Source organism: Helobdella robusta (assembly GCF_000326865.2).
Source record: "Helobdella robusta unplaced genomic scaffold HELROscaffold_2, whole genome shotgun sequence".
NCBI lineage: Eukaryota > Metazoa > Annelida > Clitellata > Rhynchobdellida > Glossiphoniidae > Helobdella > Helobdella robusta.
Window position 1 is genome coordinate 8,131,914 of NW_008704083.1, and position 19,763 is coordinate 8,151,676.

The 19,763-nt window shown below is 32.1% G+C and overlaps 2 protein-coding genes across 2 annotated transcripts; both read right to left on the reverse strand.

The window, feature by feature from the left end:
- Positions 1-14: 14 nt before the first annotated feature.
- HELRODRAFT_188380 (hypothetical protein) lies at positions 15-13,879 on the reverse strand (the record flags this gene model as incomplete). The annotated part of the gene is made up of 22 exons (XM_009017647.1): positions 15-1,304; positions 1,445-1,702; positions 1,790-1,964; positions 2,103-2,243; positions 2,773-2,861; positions 3,023-3,297; positions 3,391-3,486; positions 4,421-4,492; positions 5,468-5,557; positions 5,762-5,866; positions 6,069-6,179; positions 6,691-6,762; positions 7,810-7,941; positions 9,240-9,311; positions 9,433-9,549; positions 9,650-9,719; positions 9,809-10,951; positions 11,083-11,186; positions 11,317-11,378; positions 11,552-11,692; positions 12,564-12,649; positions 13,742-13,879. 22 exons carry the CDS (start codon positions 13,877-13,879, stop codon positions 15-17), a joined length of 4,839 nt encoding a protein of 1,612 aa, XP_009015895.1.
- Positions 13,880-18,514: 4,635 nt separating this feature from the next.
- HELRODRAFT_63866 (hypothetical protein) lies at positions 18,515-19,486 on the reverse strand (the record flags this gene model as incomplete). The annotated part of the gene is made up of 1 exon (XM_009017648.1): positions 18,515-19,486. One exon carries the CDS (start codon positions 19,484-19,486, stop codon positions 18,515-18,517), a length of 972 nt encoding a protein of 323 aa, XP_009015896.1.
- Between the last annotated feature and the right edge of the window lie 277 nt (positions 19,487-19,763).

Sequence of the window (19,763 nt, forward strand, 5' to 3'; positions counted from 1 at the left end):
AACAAAAATGTTTTCTAAAGTGAAAACTCCAGGAGAGTGCTATAACTGGCTTTGACGTTTCCAAAATTAGCACATAGAGCTACTTTAAGATCTTGACCTTTGGATTTACCTAGATCTACCTCTCCTTGCCACAATCCTCCTGATTTTTGTTCTAGCTGAATCCAATCATCTCCAACGACAACCGCAACCGAATTGGCTTTAGGTACTTCAACAGAAAACCTTTGAAGATTCCTTGCAAGAACGCCATCCAATGGTGCAAGCAAGTAACATCCTTCCTTCCACTGTCCATACTGTTTCGGGTAGCATGGTAATCCTGTTGCAGCTACGTGACTGCTTATAAGGTAGTTGAACACACCTGGTAGATTCTCATTTGTGTCAGAATATGGTAAAGCATATATTTGCAGTTTGTATAAGCCAGGCTTAGGAAGTCGAACAAAAAGTATTACCTTGTCTGGCTTACTTTGCTGAAGAACGTAGTCTGAAACATCTTCAGCTTTGTTGGCAGAAGAAAATATTAACTGTGATGTAACCCTTATTGGTTGAGTTATTCCCAAATGCACCTGAAGTTCGCCAGAATCTGCTTGGATGTATGGATCAATGTGGCTCAATGTTGTTAGGCCGAGCTTTTTAAACATGGGTTGTGCACCCAAGTAGCCACTGGGCAAAGTGGGCAGCGGTTCAACATATCCAACGTTTTCATCACACAAAATCAAATATTGGAAAGCATGATAAAGTGAGTTTCCGTCTGCTTCAGGATCATTTGCATATATTTCAAGACCAAATTCTCCTCTGGAGGGAGCATTGATGGTAAACACAGCTACATCTCCAACAACTCTATGCATCACGTGACCAGCTAAAGCTTTTTCGTTGTTTTCATGCTCGTTGCTCTTCAGTTTTGCAGTGAAACGCAGCTCTTTTGGAGTTTGGAAACGAACTTCAGCTAAGCCATTAACTGTGCAAAATATTGCTCCCTTTTGAAGAGGAACCAGTTTATATTTAGCAGCACTGTCTCCTGGACCCCAACTTGTATGAACACACGGTGGGAATGGCATTGGTTGAGGTGGAGCCACTTCACATTTTAATTCGTATTCACAAACGCCTCCATAAACTCCTTCTTTTGTTTGCTGGTCTAGATCTTTGGCATAGATTATGAGTCTGTATGACCCTTTTTCAGGAGGTCTTATTGTGAAAAATGAAACATTGTCTACCATTTCTTGCATTCCAAATCGATTGAGCTTAATATTTTTGTAATCTTCAATTCCATCATCTTGAGTGAGAGTGAACGTGAAAGCCAAAGACTGCATCTGAAAATTTATAAAAAAAATTGAAAATGCAAGCAATAAATAAGAAAGTATTGTTGGTAGAATGATACACAAATTTGTACTTGTGTGAAATACATAATAAAATACAAATTGTTCAACATATATAATACAAATTGCAAAACCTTGAATGGAGGACATCCAATCCGGACAGTAACTTCTTGTTTCGTCTTGATAACTGCTTCTCTGTGTCCGAGAATTTGTAGTCCATATTTGAAAAAAGCAGATTTAACTGGAACTAGGTTTTCAAAGTCAGCTAAAGAAATAGATCTTTCTAGAAGTTGCCAATTGACTTCATCAGGGAAATGAGTGAAGATGAGTTGATGAGGATCTGGCATGAAGTAATATTCATCCAATTCATATCTAACATTTTCCGCAGTCACCTATTATAGTACAAGTTGAAAATATAAAATTAAAACTTTATAAAAATGAAAAATTTAATTATTTAAAACAAAAAGTTTACAACTGACCTTTTTCCCAACCAATCTTCGTGCAGCCCAGTGACAATCAACCAATCTCCAAGCTCCATTGACGAGCACAGCATTCCACGAGTGTTGCCCCTGTTCGTTTACAAATTTCATTCCTGGCTTGTACTCTGCGCCTTTTGCATATCCACTTATGGTTTTACAGTGGAGGCCTGCATAACTGAATTAGTTGTTTCACCAATTAGAATATGAAAATTTTAAACCTATTTTCAAACAAAATGTTTAAACGTGAAAAAGTATTAAAACTCTCCCAAACATTCATCAGTTGTAGTGATCTGTTAACACGAAATAAAGAAACCTGCAAAGTATTTCATAGACGACGGCATAGGTTGTTTGACCTTTCTGCAAATTGATGAGAATCTCCTCAGGCGAGCCTTTCTGTGCTGAATCAAAGTTCAGCTTGGTTAGATCTTTTGAACAAAGCCACAAAAATATAGCCCTGTTCAATTCAAATTAATCTATTATCATTAAATGCTCATATCCAAACAAAATTTTACACACACGTGAACAAACACGCGTGTGTGTACTGTACATATCTACGCCGCGTGCATGTGTGTGTACACACGCCTTTTATTAATATTTACATTTATTTCCTTATTTTACTAATGTGCTACTCGTTTCTGCAAATAAAACCTTTCACTTAATCATTTTAGAATACCAAGCAACTTAATCACATAATTACTGAAACATCCTGGAACGATACATTCAAACACTTAAAGACAAACAATTAATTGTATTGCAATAGCTGAATGGGCATTCCTTTTCTATTGAGACAGAACAACCATAGAAAACTTTAGAATATGAGCACATTTTTAATGTTGCAATTTTGGACAGACTCAGTTCAGAAATCTATTGAATGTTAAATAAAGATGAAAATGATGATGACTACAGATTAGTTAAATGATTATTCATTTAAATATCGCAGCACCAAACATAATATCGTCATTACCACTATCATCAATATTTACCTTGCTTTTTCAAGTTCATTGGTGATTTCACGAGCGTAGATAAGATGCCAGACCAAATCTCTGAAACTCTTATGCTCTTCTTTCGATACCTACCAAGTGTTAACAACATTTCATAATTAATTTAGTGCAAACACATAATAACATTGATAACATATAATCATTTAATTACTACATATCCACACAGAATTACATGGATTTATGAGCGTCACAAACGTTGACTAACTAATCAAACTATAAACTGAATAGTTACCTCAACGGCATGGGTATCAACATTCTGGAAAACACTGGTATCTTTGAAGGGCTTCGGAGGAACGGCAGGTGGTTCCGGTTTTGGAGCAACATGTTGCTCAATTGGAACAGGTTTAAAACTTTCAGGAGCCTTCATTGTAATGTGACTCGTGTATGTTTTCTGTGGGTGGGGTTTGTATTCTTGTTCTGGCTCTGAAGGAGCAAACTGACTGAACTGCTGTGATTCTGGAATGTCTCCGCCAAATGGATAGTTAACTTTCTGGTAGGTGTTCTTTCCTGATTAAGATTTGTGGCGAATGTATCACAAACCACGAAACAGATGACTGAAATGAGCTCATGAAACAGATAAACAGACGACAAGAAACAAACCATATTGCTGTGGGTAGTTGACGGATGAATTACCACCAGGAGTGCCTCCATAAGTTGCAGCTGCTGAACCAGGCGGTGGTGGTGGGAAATCTTCACCTTCATCATAATTTTTAAAATTTTGTAAAAATAAAAAGTCAACTAAATTATTTTATATATGAATAAATATATCTCCTAAAATCCACTCTAACCCTAGCATAAATTAAACTACAAATTAGATAGTAGCCAGTGCGTACACGTCGTGAAAGATGAGCAATAGCATAGTGGTAAAAGTAGACGACGGGTATGCCGGTGGGCTAGACTAAGGCCAAAAGCCAAAGCTGTGCTTAATCACAAGTTCAGATTATTTGGACGCCAAAGCTGAGTACAATTAAACTGGTAGCATCACGCATGCCGGACATGCAGAATCTGCCTCTCCTCCTATGCTGCCTAAAGTTAGAGTGGTCAGAGAAAAGCCTCTGTAAATAGGGGTACCAACCAGGATAGAAATCAATCCGCAGCCTTGCGGTCTAGGCTATTTAGCCAAAGGCTAGGTCCATCGCTTACAATGGATAGAAAAACTTGCTCCAACTAACAATGATGTCATCTGCTCATGATAACAACGTCCCTAGTCCCTAGCAGACCTTAAATGGTCAAGGGGTGCTAAGAATTTCTGGGTACAGGTCGAATGCAGCAATGGAGGGCTGTTGCAAACGACTAATTGACTGGTCTGTCCATGTAAATACGGCTTGGAACGCTAAACGTTGGACAAAGGACGTTTAAACGACGATTGATTGATTGATTGAATAAACAATCAAAAAAAGCAATGATAAATGAAACAAAAAAAACTCATGTATACAACCATAAAATCTTTATGAAATAAGCGTGAACAATGGACAAAGGACGTTTAAACGACGATTGATTGATTGATTGAATAAACAATCAAAAAAAGCAATGATAAATGAAACAAAAAAAAACTCATGTATACAACCATAAAATCTTTATGAAATAAGCGTGAATGTGTTAGAAAAATGTTTAAATGTGCAAAAAATACCTTGTAAAGTTCCACTAGGCAATTTACTGCCACCAAGTGCAGCAGCTCTGACAGGATCTGATTTTCCGCTAACTATAAATTTGTTGGTACATGAATGATCGGATTGTAAATGTAATGTGCATTGAAACAGGCAAGGTGATGACTAAACAAGTTTGTAAGTTCTAAAAATTTTTACATTTATAACAAATAGTGTTAGTCAAAACAAGCAAAAGGTAATAACAGTTAAGCAGGATACAAATTAATCTGCAAATTTTCTAAACAGTCATTTATCATTTGGATAAATAAAGCAACTGCGGGTAAAAATAAAATTATAGATTGAACTGCTAATAAAATCAACTCAAAGTTAAGTTTTTGAGTAAAATTATACGTTATAGAATAAATTATTCATCTTTTAAAAAAACTAGAAAAACTATTAAATAAAACTGTTAACTAAAAATAATGCAAAAATAATTAATTGTTAACAAAAAACGTAAATAATTACAAAGTGTTAAGCAGATAATTATAATAATTAGAAAAAATAATTACATACAACGGTTAGGTATAAAAAAGATAGCTAATGTTGTTAGTCTATGAACAACTAAAAAAAAACATAAAATATCATGCCTTTGATCTGAGATGATGAAGTAAGGATGTTGGATGATGATGGCTGGGATGATGAAGTTGGTGAGGTTATCACTGATGACGGTGATGATGATGATGATTTGGGAACAGAAGATATTGAAGCTATATTATCATTTGATCCTTTATTATTATCTAATGACGAAAGGATAAAAGTTTTAATAAATAAAACAACTAATTAAGTTATAAAAACAATTACAGAACTAAATCAACTTTAAATAAATTTAGAATGATTATTCGAATGTGCAAAAATATAACACCAATCGTGCATAAACTAAAAAAAAGTGATTGATAGAATTAAATTAAATTTAATGTAAAAAAAATTGCTAGCTAAATAGCTAAAAAAGTCTTTAAAATATTTCAAAATAACATATAAAAATTCGTAACTGTGTAAGAATTCAACAACTAAAACAAGCAAACCTAACTCACCGGCAATAGATGTAATGTTTGAAGACGGTTTAGTAAACTTAGTGGTCCCAAGTTCAGAGCCATCTGAAACAACTCCAGGCTTATTTGGAACTGTTGGACATGGAATTAAGTATACAAATTAAAACATTAAACTCTCGCCAAATGAAATATACAAGTCTGATTTAGAGGAACTGTGTTATTCTATTTCGAATGGTAATAAAATAAAAAAGCTAATAAGATCATCAAAATTGGCAGAGCAAGAAAATTTGACAGTTGTGATTACATGACAACAGTGAAAAAATAAAATTGCAAAACCTTTAGGTGGTGGTTTGGGCGATTTCTTGGCAGGGCCAGCCATAGTAGCACCAGGGACATAAACAATCTCCACTGGCTTCTTGTTTGTTTCATCTCCTAGACTTTCTATAAGTAACATTAAACAACTATGAAAGATGCTATTTGTAAATGTATATTTGTTAAACAGTGTAGTACCATTATGATCAATAACATTAGCTGATATAAATAGTACAAGTAATGGTGTTACATGCATTTTCAATTCTATTTTTGTTTAAATTTTCGTGGTTTAAAAATAATCATTTGTAAGAATATTTAAGCCGAGGAACACCTTGAGACTTGCGGAGGTTGGAGGCAGGAGTTGCAACTTTCTCAGTGATGTTGGTGACATAGACGATTTCAAGTGGTTTTTTAGTTGTTACATCTTCGACTGTTGTCCCACCTGACAATATCAAATGTGAGGTTTCTTTTAAAGTCATTTCATATAGAGAGTTTGCCGCGAATCACATGAGCACAAAAATTACGAAAAATCCACATAGCGTAAGCATCACACAATATTGTTATAATTACTTAGATTGTAGCTATCAGTAACAGACATTTGAATGGGAACATATTTAAATGAAGCATCGATGTTGCTGATGAAATAATTGAATGTATGTTTGTCACCTGTTGACATGAGAGGAATTATGACAAAGCCTCACGACATGTGTATGAAAAGTATAAACAACATACGCAACATGAAAGCAGTAAAAATATAGAACAAAATTAATTATATAAAATGTGAAAAAAAATTAAACAGAAAGATTAAGCGTATGATTGAAAATAACAAAATGATTATAATGTTGAAAGAGAGAATCACATAGTAACTTCAAAATATGAAAATGACAATTCACAACGACTACAAAATCCAATTTGAACCAATTTGAAAAAAGACATAAACTGGCTGGAAGAACCTGTCTTGTATGGAACAACTGGCCTTCCATAATCTGTTTGTCTGCCATAAATATTTGAGGAACTACCATATCCTGAGCCACGACGCGAAAGTGAATGTAACGAAAATAGCAAATTTGAAAGTGGAAATGTTAAAGCATTTACAAAAAATAATTAAAAATTATTATCAATCATGAACAATTTTAAATAGTTAGCTGGGAAAACAAATTCCGCAACAGAGCTCTCTGTATCACAATAGAGCTCTCTCTCTCTCTCTCTCTCTCTCTCTCTCTCTCTCTCTCTCTCTCTCTCTCTGACACAACACTATGAAAAGAGTAGCAATAACAACAAATATTAGCTAATTTTTTATGACCGAATCATTTCATTTTTTTGAGAGCAGCTATCTATCATCGTTTCACCACACAATAAATGTAATAATTATAACTCTCATTCTTGCTTTCATTGTAAATGAAAAATGTTCATCAAGAGAGATCTCTTGAAATCTAATACTAATACAAATAATAAGAAGAAGAAGAATATAATAACAACATAATAATATAACAAAAAAATATAGGGAATAATTTTGAGACCATATGCAAAGTCAAGTAGTCTTAGCTGAAGATAATTAATAAAATAATGGGCAGGTTGATCAAGGATGTTAGCTGTCTTGCAAACAATTTTATTTTCAACATTAATAAAATGATAAGCTGTTAAATGCTAACTATTAAATATTATTATGAAATTACAACACAAGCACACACACACGAACGCACGCACACACATACAGATGAAAATGAAAAATGAAAACCAACAGATAAGTGAAACACGAACATACAATGAACAAAAAAGGACAACAACCAGTAAACACAGGAGTACATTCCATGTATAAAATTTACAATATAAGAAAATATATCAGTACTGAAAATAATAATATAAAACATTTATAAATTAATTATACGGAGTACTCACTATGAATAACATGGATATTTACAAACAAAGCACATAACTAAAAAGCAAAAACCAGCAAGAGAGGGAAAGATAGAGAAGCAGAGAGAAAAAGAGAGAACGAAAGAGAAGAGAGAGAAGAGAGAGAGAGAGAGAGAAGGAGAGACACCAACTAAACAAATAATGTTTTCAATTACTTTGATTATCACCAGCTGCATTGGGACCTTGCTGAAAGTTTTTATTTGATTGATCATTAGCTCCCTGGGGAACACCTTGTCCATAGTATCCTGAAAATGTGATCGTTTGTATAATTCTGTGTCTGTGTGTGTCTGTGTGTGTGTAAGTGTGAGAGTGTGTGTGTACGTTTGGTTGCTTTTTACTTGTATGCGTATATGCACAGTGATAATTTAACGCAATATAATGCAACATGCTTTATTTCCTCTTTCAACTTCTTCTCTAAAAAAAACAATGAGAAGAAGGAAATAATGAGAAGAATAAGACATCTCTGCCAACAGTGATTATTAAACTGATTTGATCTCTAGATATTATCATCATCATCATCATCAATTTATTCAACAATAGCGTAACTAGAAAATACTAGAAAATAATCGAATAAATACCCCACAATCCAGGTCAAGTTGAAATATTGCAATATAAAAAAAAACAATTTAAAAGCCATTAAAAATTATTTATTGCATCACAACCCTATAGTAAATTTGGCAGCAATATTGAGCTGATATAAAGGAGGATGGTGAATAAAATAGAAGACATCATAATATAAAAATGATGACAGATTAAAATGAACAGGCAATTATATTTAGTCAAAACCATGGACAACAATAACAACAACAACAACAACGATAACAACAACAACGATAACAATAGCAATAACAAAGCTAAAAATATGAAAAGTGGCAATCTAAAAAAAAATTTTATTACTAATTCTGACCTGCTTGTTGAACTCCTCCCGGCCCATAATAACCTTTGTGGGTTAACATTATTGTATGTATGTATAGCAGTAACAGCATACATTCAAACGCCAGTCATACGTTATATCACCAGAAAATTTATCTATTAAAGATTTAAAATCATTAATGTCAATAACATTAACGGCATCAGAAGGTAATTTGCTCCGATCATTCAATCATTCAGCCATTGTTCAAGCAAGCAAAACAAAACACCACATTAAAAAATTATTTAATAAAATATTAAAAATTAATAAATGAATTAAATAATAAATTAGATAACTAAAATTACACCGGTTTTAACCAATTTCATTATATAACACAAATTATATAATTATAAAGAAACAAATGAAATTATATAAAACAAATGAAACAATAAAACCAAACAGAGATAAATGATATTATATAAACTAAAGTTACTTGGATCTTGAGTCCCATCTGGTTGTAATTGTTTTATAAATAAAAATTGAAGCAAATAAATTTTATTGTTAATAAAATAATAACTAAATGTTTTTTTACTTAGGAAAAAACAACTGATTTGATGAAACAAAAACCATTGTAATATCAACTAAATTCAAACGGAAATTTGATTTATAACAAAAAATTGCAACGAAATAATTTAGTGAATATGAAACAAAATTGTTGAAATATTCGTCAATCACCTGCCGGTTTAGTACCATAATATGACGTTTCCTGCACAGTGCCTCCCGCTCCAATCGGTCCACCGTAGTAAGCTGTATGTTAGACTACATTAGATTATATGATCAATAATGGGAAGTACAACATAACGCTACAACCATAACGTAACTTATTGAAAATACGCTTGAGTTATTGAATTGATATCATAAAAATTACGTGTATTCCGATCTTGAGCTGTCCCTGGTGCAGTTTGTTTGCCAGCAGGTTGGTTCATGTAGCCACCAGGGCCATATCCTGATCTTCCTCCTTCATAACCCTGATACTCATCTCCACCTAACAGAATTAGGAAATAAAATAAGCTAAAGATAAATTTTTAAAATGAAAAATTAATAAAGTCGAAAAAGTTTAAAAAAATAAAATAAGGAAATGTGACCTCCAGGTTTTCGTTGTTGTTGCTGATAGGCTTGATTCATCTGATCACCTCTTCCTCCAGCATTGTACATCTGCTACGGTTTTTACGTTTAGCTTAGCATAAAACATTTGAAACATTAGAGTTTAACAAATGCATTACAATATCATAACATTTAGTAACCTGTTGTCCTGGCTGTTGTCTGTATGTTCCAGAGCCATCACCTTGGTACTCATCTGGTCGATATCCAGATTTTCCTTGGTACATCTGACTGTCCCAATCCTGAACTGGTCCACCAGGTGGAACTTTCCCTCCTTGAGGTCCATATCTCACAGCCCCTGCAGCAGGCAAAGTTCCAAATTGGCCACCAGGTCCAGTATATAAAGTAGGTGGAGCCTGCATTGTGGCAGACAGATCAGTTCTATCAAAGACCTGTCCATAGGTAGCTGCAAAATCTCTGTCTGAAAAGGAGACGAGATACTGACAAATGTGTGTGTAGGTATCTCCCTCTCTGATTGGATCGTTGGCATAGATTTCCAATCCATACTCTCCAGAAGCAGGCAAAACAACAGTAATGTAGTCAGCATTCTCCTGTTCAACGACAGAAACAGCTTCTTCCAAAGCATCCTCGTCGATGCCCTCCTTAACAAGTCGAGCAAACAGTCTTATATCTCTGGTTTTCTTAAACATTAAATCAACACGACCATTCGGAGCAGATATCAATGCAGTCTTTACACTAGGAGTGAGTCCATATTGTTTGACAGGTGCACCGGCACCCCAGTTTGCATCAGAACAGAGAGGATACGGCTTAACATCAGGTGCTGCTTGGTCACAGATTATTTTGTATTCACATGCAGCTTTGAAGACATTTTCAAATTTCATCTTATCCGCTATGGGTTGAGCAAACACCGTCAAATAATACTTGCCCTCTCTCGGAGATCTGAAATAAAATGTCACTCTATCATCTGTAGTTTCCTGGAGAACATATCTTTTCAACTGCAGTCCTTGAACAAATTCAGAATTATTTTCAACAGAAACCAGTTTAAAGGTGAAGGCTGTTGGCTGAGTAAAACCAAGAGTGACAGTGACGACGCCACGCTTTGTGAATATAATTCCACGATTCTGCTGAAGGAACTGCATCCCAATATTGAAGAAGAAGGATTTGACAAGTGGATACTCTTCATACTCCAGTCTGGATCTCACAGGGTGGATGAGTTGCCACTGTGGCTCCTCTGGCATGTGGCTGTACACCAGCATTCCTGGCTCTGTAAGGAAGTAGAAGTCATCATATTCATAGACCAAACTCTCTGGAGTGTTACGTTCTGACTGTGGAAGCAAATTGAATATAAAAATAATTAAATAAATTAAAAATTGAAAATAAAAATAACAAAATAAATTAAAAATTAAAATGAAAAGTATATAACAGCAGTTATTTTTACTATAAAATCACACTGAACCTGGAGATATCTGGTGGCCCAATGGCAATCAATCAGCTGCCAACAGCCATCAATAAATACCGCATTCCAACTGTGGTTAGGTGGGATGGTTGTCAGTGGCATGCCTTTAAACAACAATTGCAAACGTAATAATTGTATTACATAATTGTATTACATAATTGTATTATAAACGTGTACAAATAAATACAGGTATTTGAGCGTACACATAGAAATAACATGTAATATAATAGTTACCTGGCTTGTAATCAACACCTTTAGCCCAGCCAGATAATGTAACACAATGCAGTCCTGCATAGCTAATAAACAAGCATTCAACATTAGCAACATGCAACATCATATTAATACTATTTATCAACAATCCTAAATCAGATATAAACAATTTACATTTCTACATGTTTCATTTAATACAGTTGAAACTCTTATTTGAATGAGGTATAAGCACGAAGAAAAATAAATTCCTCCAACAGACCAGGCAAGGCATTCAAATATCTTGGCGTAAGTTGTCTTGCCATCTTTGAAAGCTCCAAGAACTTGTTCAGGTGACCCAGGAAGTTCACTATCAAACATTATTGTGAACAAATTTTTTGTAGTCATCCATCTGAAGATGGCCCTGTATATGTTGTTAGATGTATAAATTAGCATGTAATATAACATGCATTATGAAATTGCATGTGTATTTATCTAGAAGATTAGCTTGTGGTTGATAAGTAACACTACTGATTATAAATATGATGTTGATGATGCTGAAAATGACAATATAATAACTTTCAGCATCAAATTAAATCCATAGTTTTTGACTAATTGAAGACTCTTGTGAATGAAACATTGAATCAACCATCAACTACAAAGTGTACATGCATAATCAACAACATATACAAATAATTATATAATATGCTACATTGAAGCTAAATGTATGTAGGCAAGTATACACATATTTAAAAATATCCATAAAATATGAATCTAACAAAGCTACAACTTGAAGTGTATATGGCTAGGTGTATATGTTGATGTATGTGTTTGCTGTGTATTTGTAAGCTTGTGTTTTCATGCGAAAGCTCACATGTGTTAATACACTGAAACAGAGCAAAAGAACTTGAAAGTTCTAAGCAATATAAAGAGTATCAATAATAACATATGCATAGCCACTCATAATGATGTGGAGGCTGCAAATATTTGTACAAAAAATTGAACAAATATTCACATAACTCAGGTGCATGCAAGACATAAATTGTTCTTGCTACTTTTTCAAACACTGAAATGAATCAATGATCAATAGATAGATAGATGAATGAATGAACTGGATGATGGATAAGTTAATCATGGTGTGCATTAAATAGAAAATAGATTGTCAAACAAACTGTCCTTTTTATTGAATTGTTATCTTTAAAATTAACACAAAAAATAAAACATTGAACAATCTGACAACCAAATGCTAATACAAAAAATTATTTAAAATAAAAATAAGACAATCAACTAGCTACCTAGCTTTTTCCAATTCATTCCAATGTTTCTTGAAGACCAAGTTCCACATGAGCTCTTTAAAGTTTCTGTAGTTGGTTCTGGCTTCCTAAACATTGTTAGCAGTAAACATACTATGAAGGAAAAACTAGTTAACTTCACAGCAATGCATAAAAATTTAATGTTTCAGACCAGAGTCTTGCAAGAGTGTCCAGACAACAGTGCCTTTTCACAGTAATTTAAAACATGCTAAACATCTAATAAAACATAATAAGATCACAGTAGATGAAATAGATTTCAAACATATAAAACTCTGTGTCAGTATCAAAAAATGTGTCAAAAAATTAACTGTTTGTTACAAACATGTAGTGTAAAGAAGACAGAATGATTAATGAATTAATAAATAGAAAAAAATCAAGATGAAGTTAAAAGAATTAAGAAAGAAAGAAAGAAAGAAAGCAGACAAAATCGGCATTGCAGTGATAAAAAATAAACAAAATAGATAAACATGAAATGTATAGAGGAGAGATGTTATCAAAGACCATATGGACCAGTTAGCAATAACTTCAGGGAGTCAATTTTCATATATAAGCTTTGTCTTCATCATCCGTGATCAAAACTATTTACTAAACAATATTGTTCTTGTTATACACAATTACAAATTAAAAGTCAATTAAATTATTGTTATTTTAATAAATATACCAAAAAACAAAATGTTATAAAATATAAGTTGAATGTGAAGGCGAAGAAGATGAAGATGTTGATGATGATGAGGAGGTGTATGTTGGTGGACAGAACTTTGTTAAACAAATAAACAGGTGCATGCAAGAAATGTGTGCTCAAGTATGCTCCATCATTATTACTTCACCCATGTTTATGTACAATTCAAGTATAAACAAAATTTAACAAACAAGCAAATGTGCACTCACGCACGCACACACACAAACATACACGCACCCATAAACACACAGGATAATTTTTGCACTGGCATCCATTCTTTAAATTACAAAATTATTTTCAAATAGTCTGTTTGTTGTCAGTCAGTGCAATCACTAAACAAGATCTTTTTAGATTTATACTAATAAGATTTTTATAATCTAATAAAAAAAATTTAAGAAGTTAGACCCAATTACAAAGTAGATGAGTACCAGCTAATGTTTTATAATAAGAAATTGAACAAACAGGTGATAAGAAAACTAACATTGACAGAATGATCATCTATAATTCTGAAGACACCAGGGTCATTGTAGATCTGCCTCTTGATGTACCTTGGTGGAACTGGGGGTGGCCTCAAACTTGGGTTGGCTGGCTGAAGGAAAAAATTCGGGGGCACACTCATCTTTCAGTTTCACTTTCAAACAGTTTCTCTGTTAGGTGAATTTGCACTGTGAATTATACAGAGATTATAAAATTGTTTAATTAATAAGCACAAGCTAAATGCAAAGTAATTAAAACACGTAAAAATAGAAATAATAGATCTATAATAAAACAAACTTAATCATATTCATTTATGTATTTACTCAAGAAAGATTAGACTAAGAGCAATATTGATAATAAGCACCCATTAAGAGAACAAATAAAATTCAAAGAAAGAGTTAATAAAGAGGATATCCATTCAAAATATTTAAATGAAGTTTCATTTCAAGACATCATGATGATTCACTTAATATTGTTACATATAATAAACACAATCAGTTTTATACATATTATATATTTTGTTTGTACACACCCACGCACGCACGTACGCACGCACGCACGCACACAAGACAGAAAAAAAGATAAAAGAGGCAGAAGAGAAGATGATAACAATGATGGCACTTGATTGATATAGACAGATAGGCAGTTGGGGAGAGAGAAGAAAAGAGAGAGAGGAAAGAGAGAGGGAGAGAGAGAGAAAGAGAGAGAGAGAGACAGAAACAACCACAGACTAATAATACAAGATTGCAGTGTTGTACATTAACCCAGCATTAATTCATTCACATTCAGTGATTCATCTACTGAGTATAAATGTAATGCAGTCAATGAATGAACAAGGATGATGATAGTCTGTGTAGTAAGTAACATAATGGCCATGCATATTTATTTATCTACATGTATGCAGCTTTCAAATCAGGAAACAACATATTCTGGGAACAAATGATGAATAAACAGATAAGAACAACATGGGAAAATGATCCATTGTCCAATTACTTCAATAGCAGCCATATTATTTTAAATTTATATTTTAAACTTTAAAAAATGTTAGAAAAAAAATACAGATTATAAAAGACAGATTATAAATAATATTTGAATTTTAAAATTTTAAAATAATGAGTTTTTTCAATGTTTATTTATTATGTATTTTTGTATAATATATCAAAAAAGTATAAATGTGTGTGTGTCATCAACTATGTTTATTAGACGTTTTTTTAAGTCTGATCTGAAATCTGATACATAGTTATTATATTATCTAATCAATGAGATGACCAATCTGATCTGATCTGATCTGATAGTCAAGTTTATCACCTATAGTACAGACAAGTTTTTTTAAATGTTTCACTTGTTAATTGCCAGTAAAATTAAAAAATTTAATAAATTAAGCTAACCTAACTATAAAAATTTTCTTGTTAAATTAAATTAAAGAATTAGAGTTTTTTTCAATATTAATTAATTATTAATAAAATGTAAAAATTCCAGTCCAGGTAAAAATTGAAAAATGGAAAAAGGTTTGCTAACATATAAAATTATAAAATACAAACAAATAACCAAACCTTGTCAATTTTCTTTTCAAATGATAATTTATAATTTTTTATTAATAAATCATATAAACTATTAAATACGAACGAACGAATGAAAATTCAAAGACAGACTCGAGGTAACAATATCCGGCCTATGTAGAATCACGTCAGTCACGACAGTCAATTAGAACATTGCAACATGTTGCTTTGCTTATATAGCGCTGTATTGATCAAACGTTAACTAAAAGATCTATTATACATACATCCTGTACATATTGCCATAGCCATGTTAACGTGATTCATTCACTCATTCAGTGGAATCACCTAACTATAATATAATTACGTCATAAATTATGATTAAATTATTAATTTGTTTTTGGAATCCTTTTGTATAAAAAACGTCCCAACATTCATTCAAATAGAATTCAAAAAAAGATGTATGTTTTGTTCTTATAAAGAATAAGTTTTATTTAAATAACAATGTGGCGTAATAAAAAGCTGTTGATAAATATATAACCATCAAAAATCTCTTTCGAAGTCAGTAGGGAAAGGTGTACTATTCCAATACTTATAACTGCTTAGATTTTGTAATTGTAGTTCTACTAATTAATTGTCCAGCGTGTCAAATTTGTTCTTATATTATCCTCGAAACTTGGTAGCGTGCATCCAAATGTGGTGTTCAAGAAAACCCTCTACGATTTAAACGTAAGATTCAATTTATTTTAATGGTGCCGTCAACGTAAAATGACATTTGATGTGACGATTAGTGTTTTTTGTTGTTAACCTGCAATCCTTGTCGATTAGTCCAAAATAGATGAACCTTAAAATTAAATGTTAAGATGAAACCATAATTCTTAAGTCGAAAAAACATTTGAATACACAAAAACATTATAAATAAGATAAAATTTAGAGATAAAAATCATGTATCTCAAAGTATGATCACTATTAATCTACATCCGGCTATTGAAATACGAAGCAGAATAGAAGAGCTTGAATAAACTTTAACGCAATTAAATCGCTTTTTGCACAAAAAAACGTGATTATAAATTTTGTTCGGTGCTTCTCAGTGGAGTGGAAACAGTCTTAGCATGAACCTTGAAAATCAAAAATACGAATAAACTAGAGGCTTCGAAACGTTGACCCATCTGAGAATGTTCAGAAAGAATACCTTTCCTAATAAAAATAGCATTGGACGTTGTCGAGAAGTTAATGTGACAAAGTAACTATTTGAAAAACACGAGCAACGTTTTGATACAATATTATCACGAAAACAAGAACTTGTCATAAAAAAAGTTACGAAATAATAGTAATGATAATAACAACAATAATAAACTGATAGAGTTTAACAGAAACTTCTTAACATTACATGTAGCTCATACAGAATTAATAATAAAAAATAAATGAACCATTGTTTTTATTAGAACGTACAGAATTAGATACAATACAAATAAATAAAAATTAAATTAACAAAAATTAAAAACAACTACAATTAGTTGGCCCAGTTAGCAAGAAATTAATCGACAGCTCACTCATTTTGTTGGGGAGCATTATGCAAGTTCAACGCACAATACATGAAAACCTCGCAATCAAATTACAAACTATTTCATATTCATTTACTATTATTATTTATTATACACTATTATAAGTCGTTTAACTAATAGTATTAACACTAAAACAACTTGACTCTAAAATCATTTTACTACAACAAAACATTTGACATCTACACGTAAATTAAAATGTAACGCATCAAACACAATATTGTTACACTTTACTTTACACATGTGACACTCATCACAAGATTTGATTAAAATCACTTGAAAAATAAATAACCAAATAATTAATATCGTAAAAAGCACACGTACATTTAAGACAGTTTTAAATTATAACATTACCGCAAACTACAGTAAAAGTTTTACATTTCGAAGTTAGATGACATTAAGTTAAACTAAACCTCACAGAACCGATTCTATCAGCCCGTGAACATGTTCCTGATTAGGTTTAAAACATTATTAATTAAATTAAGTTCATATAGATATGGAAAACCTAAAACTATAGACCACTAAAAAAATTGTCTGCGTTAAATTGCTTCAAAGTGTATAAGATATGCTCAAAGTAAGTTGAATGATAAAAGTTGACAGACTTAATAAAATGTATACATAATAATGATAATAATAATACAACCTGCTCATAAGAATAACATTTACAAATTACAACACCATAAAGTAACGAAACTAATTAAAAAAATTAAGAACAATATATTGATTAAACAAGAATATATACAGCTTGAACAGTCGTCATTAAATAAACAATTATCAATGCTATTAAACATTACTAACAAAATTAAAGATTAAACTATGATCAAATGCAAACAATTATTCCCTTAAGGCACAGAACTACACGTTAGCCAAAAAAATTCATTGGTCAAACTTTATTGAAATTAAGAAAATTTATTTAATTGGTCAAATCTCATTAGAAATTTTTATATGAGAAGTTACATACCCTTCTTAACAAAATTATTCTAAAAAAAAAGAGAGTGAAACATATATCTCCAAATATTATATGAAAACATATATCAATTTATTTGACTTCTTTGTATATTAAATTAAAAGAAGCTGCACAACTAAGACCTAAATAAAAAACAAAAGAAATTAAAAAATTCATCTTCACTAAGCAAAATTAACCTTAGTTTAATCATGGCATTAAAAAGATTAAAAAATCAAATTTCCTACAATTATGGAACACCGATCAAATATACAACAAAAAATGTAGTAGTACCATTTCAGTAAATGCTGATTTAAAACAATAAAAGATTCATACCAATAAAAAAAAAGGTTTAGGATTTAAAACTAAAAACTAACCAAATATTTGTAGCAATAAAGATGGCATAATAAAAATAAATTACCATGTGTGACAATATCCACAAACCAATTTCACAATAGACAGAAGTTTAATTTAGTTTTGACTATCGGGATATATATATAACAAGGTTAAAATCATTGAGCTGAATATCTAGCTCAAGACAAATTTGAATATTGTAAATAGCCATAAATCCTTCATCATCAGTAAATTGACCTTTTAAATTTTAAATGTGAGAATTAAAAAAGAGTAAAATGTAATTATACAAAAAATGTTACTACAACATAATAAAAACAAGATGCTAAAATTACATAGTCTACAAATTTACCACTTAAAATAGGAAGAATAAACATAAAGTTGAGAAAGTCCAAACATCATCCTCATCATCGTCATCAAATGATTCATCTGCCAGCAGTAGTTGGACCAGCAGATTTTTGCTTCAACATCGTCCAGTCAAAAATATAATCATAAGTGTAGTTGAGAGTGCGGAACAAAATTCTAAACAACTGTCTCAAGTACATGTAATCTGGTGCTTCATCAAAACGAAGGTTTCGACAGTAATTTAAATACATCATGAATTCTGTTGGAAAACTTTTACACAACACTTCAACTGGTGTTGACATTTTTTTTTCACTAATTTTGTCATATTTTTGTTTTTTGTTGACAGCCTTCATTCCTTGCCATGGCAATGATCCCCTGTTGAAGTACATCAAAACATGGCCCAATGACTCTAAATCATCTCTACGACTTTGTTCAATGCCTAAATGAGCATTTATACTGGCGTACCTTGCTGTTCCAGTTAAATTTTTATCTTCTCTGTATGGTATGTGGGCCCTTGTACGACTGTCTCTGTATTTTTTAGCCAAACCAAAATCAATGAGGTATACTTTGTTACAATTTCTACCAATACCCATTACAAAATTATCAGGTTTAATATCTCTATGTATAAAATTTTTATTATGCACATATTCAATGTTGCCAATCATTTGATCAGCCAACATTAAAACAGTTTTCATTGTCAGTCGACGTGTACAAAAATTAAAAAGGTCTTCCAAACTTGGTCCCAATAAATCCATAACCATCGCATTGAAATCTCTGACTTGCCCATACCAACGGACATGAGGAATGCCTGGGCCGCCCTGTAATATTCGGTATAATTTACTTTCGTACAACAATTGTGGGTGACGAGCTTTTGTCGCTTCCAACTTAACCGCTACTTCTTCTCCATTACCAATATTAATTCCTAAATATATATCACCAAACGAACCACTTCCTATTTTCCTGACTAATTTATATTGCGCTTTCCCTTGTTCGCCAACAAGGAATTCGTGTTTTCCCGAGCTACGCCCTTCGCTCGGGGTACTTGATTCCATTATAATTCAAGCTTCGAAAATAAAAAATTCTATTTAGCTAAAATTAAAAATTATCACACAAAGTTCACAAATCCGATCACTGATATCACAAAATAATTAATTATAATAATGAATCACAGTGTTTTTGTAATAGCCATAATAACAAAAATGTCTGACTAATAATCAAACTAACGCCATAAGCGGTACATGAATGTTCACGCTTTATAAACACTAGACAAGATAGGACAACTGCCATTGTTCAGCTTTAACTGCTCAGAAACAGCTAAAAATAATTAAA